We start from the raw sequence: 4968 nt of genomic DNA on the forward strand, positions 1-4968 counted from the left end.
CTACCAACCAAGAAAATCCCTGGACGGGATGGGTATACAGCAGGGTTTTACAAAACCTTTAAAGAAGAACTAATACCAATACTTTTCAAGTTATTTCAGGAAATAGAAAAAGAGGGAGCTCTTCCAAATTCATTCTACAAGGCCAACATCACCCTGATTCCGAAACCAGACAAAGACACTTCAAAGAAAGAAAACTTCACTTTCCTCAGGTGCCACCAAGGTGCTCGGTCCTTCCGAGAAGCTAAGGCCGCGTTGGGGTGAGGCCCTCACTTCATCCGGCGACTAGCACCGCGCCTGACAGTCAGCACCATGGCCTCTGTTTCCGAGCTGGCCTGCATCTACTCTGCCCTCATCCTGCACGATGACGAGGTGACCGTCACGGAGGATAAAATCAATGCCCTCATTAAAGCAGCTGGTGTAAATGTTGAACCTTTTTGGCCTGGTTTGTTTGCAAAGGCCCTGGCCAATGTCAACATTGGGAGCCTCATTTGCAACGTAGGGGCTGGTGGGCCTGCTCCAGCAGCTGGTGCAGCACCAGCAGGAGGTCCTGCACCCTCCACAGCAGCTGCTCCAGCTGAGGAGAAGAAAGTGGAAGCAAAGAAAGAAGAATCTGAGGAGTCTGATGATGACATGGGTTTTGGTCTTTTTGACTAAATTCTTTTAACATGTTAAATAATAAAAAAAAAAAAGAAAAGAAAACTTCAGACCAATATCTCTAATGAACTTAGATGCAAAACTCCTCAATAAAATTCTGGCAAATCAGATACAAAAACATATCAAAAAAATGTGCATTATAATCAAGTAGGATTCATCCCTGGGATGCAAGGCTGGTCCAATATATGGAAATCAATAAATGTTATTCACCACATCAATAGACTTAAAGATAAGAACCATATGATCATCTCGATAGACACAGAAAAAGCATTTGAAAAAATACAGCATCCCTTTATGTTCAAAACACTAGAAAAACTAGGGATAACAGGAACTTACCTCAACATTGTAAAAGCTACCTACGCTAAGCCTCAGGCTAACATCATTCTAAACAGAGAAAAATTGAAGGCATTCCCTCTAAAATCTGGAACAAGACAGGGATGCCCCCTCTCACCACTTCTATTCAACATAGTTCTCGAAACACTGGCCAGAGCAATTAGACAGAAGAAAGATGTTAAAGGCATAAAGATAGGAAAAGAAGAACTTAAATTAGCACTATTTGCGAATGACATGATCCTATATCTAGAAGACCCAAAAGGTTCTACCAAGAAACTTCTAGAGCTAGTAAATGAATTCAGCAAAGTGGCAGGATATAAAATCAACACGCATAAATCAAAGGTATACCTGTATATCAGTGACAAATCCTCTGAAATGAAAATGAGGACAACCACCCCATTCACAATATCCTCAAAAAAATAAAATAAAATACTTGGGAATCAACCTAACAAAAGAGGTGAAAGACTTATACAATGAAAACTACAGAACCCTAAAGAGAGAAATATAAGAAGACCTTAGAAGATGGAAAGATATACCTTGTTCATGGATAGACAGAACTAACATCATTAAAATGGCGATATTACCAAAAGTACTCTATAGGTTTAATGCAATGCCAATCAAAATCCCAATGGCATTTCTCATAGAAATAGATAAAGCAATCATGAAATTCATCTGGAAAAAATAAAAGACCAAGAATAGCAAAAGCAATTCTAAGCAGGAAGAATGAATCAGGCGGTACAGCGATACCAGACTTTAAACTATACTATAGAGCAATAGTAACAAAAAACAGCATGGTACTGGTACCAAAACAGGCGGGTGGACCAATGGTACAGAATAGAGGACACAGAGACCAACCCACAAAATTAGAACTACCTTATATTAGATAAAGGGGCTAAAAGCATGCAATGGAGAAAGGATAGCTTCTTCAACAAATGGTGCTGGGAAAACTGGAAATCCATATGCAACAAAATGAAACTGAATCCTTTCTCTCACCATGCACAAAAGTTAACTCAAAATGGATCAAGGAGCTAGGGATCAAACCAGAAACTCTGCGTCTGATAGAAGAAAAAGTTGGCTCTAATCTCCATCTCGTGGGGTTGGGCTCCAAATTCCTTAATAGGACATCTATAGCACAAGAGTTAAAATCAAGAATCAACAAATGGGACATACTCAAACTAAAAAGTTTTTTCTCAGCAAGAGAAACAATAAGAGAGGTAAATATGGAGCCTACATCCTGGGAACAAATTTTTACTCCTCACACTTCAGATAGAGCCCTAATATCCAGAGTATACAAAGAACTCAAAAAATTAAACAATAAGAAAACAAATAACCCAATCAACAAATGGGCCAAGGACCTGAACAGACACTTCTTAGAGAAGGATATACAATTAATCAACAAATACACAAAAAAATGCTCACCATCTCAAGCAGTCAGAGAAATGCAAATTAAAACCACTCTAAGATACCATCTCATTCCAGTAAGAATGGCAGCCATTATGAAGTCAAACAACAACAAGTGCTGGCGAGAATGTGGGGAAAAGGGTACACTTGTACATTGCTGGTGGGACTGCAAATTGGTGCGGCCAATTTGGAAAGTAGTATGGAGATTCCTTGGAAAACTGGGAATGGAACCACCATTCGACCCAGCCATTCCCCTTCTTGGACTATTCCCCAAAGACCTAAAAAGAGAATACTATAGGGATACAGCTACATCAATGTTCATAGCAGCACAATTCACAATAGCTAGAATGTGGAACCAACCTAAATGCCCGTCAATAAATGAATGGATAAAAAATGTGGCATTTGTACACAATGGAATATTACTCAGCACTAAAAAATAACAAAATCAGGGCATTTGCAGGGAAATGGATGGCACTGGAGCAGATTATACTAAGTGAAGTTAGCCAATCCCTAAAAAACAAATGCCAAATGTCTTCTTTGATATAAGGAGGGCGACTCAAAACAGAGCAGAGAGGAAGAGCATGAGAAGAAGATCACCATTAAGCAGGAATGAGAGGTGGGAGGGAATGGGAGAGAGAAGGGGAACTGTATGGAAATGGAAGGAGACCCTCATTGTTATACAAAATCACATATAAGAGGATGTGAAGGGAAAGGGAAAAAAAGAGAAATGAATTACAGTAGATGGGGTAGAGAGAGAAGATGGGAGGGGAGGGGAGGGGGGGATAGGAAGGGGATAGGAAAGGCAGCAGAATACAACAGACACTAGTATGGAAGTATGTATAAACGTGGATGTATAACCAATGTGAATCTGCAAACTGTACACGTGGTAAAAATAAGAATTGATAACCCACTTGAATCAAATGTATGAAATATGATATGTCAAGATCATTGTAATATTTTGAGCAACCAATAAAAAAAAGAAAGAAAAGTGCACCTAACACATCTGTATATCACATTCATATTCTCTCTCAAAAGTAGACCCCCCCCCCTTCTGCGCAGGTTTTCAAGCCAAAACCCCAGCAGTGAACCCCAGGGCGCAAGAAGATAAGCTCTGAGAAGGGGAGACTCAGGGACCAAGTGCGTAGGAGCCTACTGTAGACTTCGCGCAGGCGCCCGGTAGTGGTGTTTGGCTGCCAAAATTCTAAGTTGGCATAGGAAGAAATTGCGAGTGCAGCCCTGGAGGCATGAAAATGTTCACCCTTTCTTTTGGATGTCGGCCTGACTTCCCCTTGGATGTTCCCCTCCTGGAAACTGGAGCTCAGAAATTCGGAGCGCACCTGGTTTTGCACCCTGCCCAGGGCACTAAAATACCTCTTACTGTGCACCTTCTTAGCCTGAGAGTTTCAGATCCAACACGTGTGGTTCCGAAGCCTTCATGTCAGCCTCTGCTCCCAGCCTGGCACGAGAGTCTCCAGCCCGCAGCCCGCTGTTGGAAACGCCAGGACCTGGAGAACTGCAACCGCTGAGGTCAGAGCGCTGATATCTCTATTTCTCCCCTAGGTGGCAGCAGTGACGCGCAGATTTGCAGTACCGCAGGCGTCTCAGGTAGATGTCACTGAAGCAGCGCATCAGCATAGAGCTGGGTGGATGGCCAAATTTCTGAAGCCTTCACGTCGTTAGTGTCACTATTCAGTAGCTGTTGCTGCCTCCTGGACCGTCTGGACGCTTGGGACGCTGCGGAACCGCGACTGAGGCAGTCCTCTCGCTGTGACTAGGATTTGGTGTCCTCAGTGCTGTGTCAAGTCGCGCTGTGGCTGTCTTCCTGAGTGTCAAGCTATCCAAGTTCGTGGCCTTGAAAATGCATCGAATTGCAGCGCACCTACTTTTGCAGCCCATGGAAGTCACTGAGGTGCATCCACCAAGTGGATTGGAGACAGCGTGAACCTCCTCAGCCCAGCTGACAGCCAGGTCACACCTGTGAGGATCAGGATGCGCCAGTCTGCCTCCTACCCCAGCCTGCCCTCCAGTCCAGCACTGGGAGTTGCCTGGCGCAGTCTGTTCTTGGAAACCCCAGCGCCTGGGAGCCCCGCAGGGGTGGCGGATCAGCTCCAGCTGCACCCACGTGTGCACCACGCCCGCCAGCTCAGCGGCAGCCAGTTTTCGGGAGTGGACGAGGGATATGAAAATTCACACGAAATCAAGATATCAGTGCACTGACCTGCGGGAAGCTCAGATTAGAGTCCTCAGCATTCTTGTCGCAGTCCTTCTTCCCCCTTTTACTATGCTGTAGCTCCTTTTGCCATCTTAGCTGTTTATTATACTTCCAAATGACTCCCACCAGCAGCCTCCCAGGAACCCATTCTGGAAGCAAATCCTCCAGGCCCAGTCAGCCCACCCATTACCATTGCATGAAGTACACACGAGCCCTCCCCACTGACCTGCAAAATACATATGTGTGAGAAAATAAATGATTGTTTTTTAACCACTAATGAAAAGAGAAAGATGTTTTGTAATTATGTTCTGTAAATCAGGATTTTCTAGCAAAATTATCATTTAAATATTAATAGTAATAATAACAAC

At 43.5% G+C, this 4968-nt stretch overlaps 1 protein-coding gene across 1 annotated transcript; it reads left to right on the plus strand.

Moving 5' to 3' along the window:
- Nucleotides 1-209: 209 nt before the first annotated feature.
- LOC124100293 (large ribosomal subunit protein P1) lies at nt 210-669 on the plus strand. Its single transcript, XM_046455784.2, has one exon. It carries the CDS (start codon nt 310-312, stop codon nt 652-654), a length of 345 nt encoding a protein of 114 aa, XP_046311740.1. The 5' UTR covers nt 210-309; the 3' UTR covers nt 655-669.
- Nucleotides 670-4968: the final 4299 nt, after the last annotated feature.

This window comes from Marmota monax, unplaced genomic scaffold (assembly GCF_021218885.2).
Source record: "Marmota monax isolate L192 unplaced genomic scaffold, Marmota_monax_Labrador192_F-V1.1 WCK01_AAM20220418_F8-fsc00149, whole genome shotgun sequence".
Lineage (NCBI taxonomy): Eukaryota > Metazoa > Chordata > Mammalia > Rodentia > Sciuridae > Marmota > Marmota monax.

Excerpts from the sequence above, each read along its gene's own strand:
- LOC124100293 (XM_046455784.2), top strand. The coding sequence starts at position 310 with ATGGCCTCTGTTTCCGAGCTGGCCTGCATCTACTCTGCCCTCATCCTG.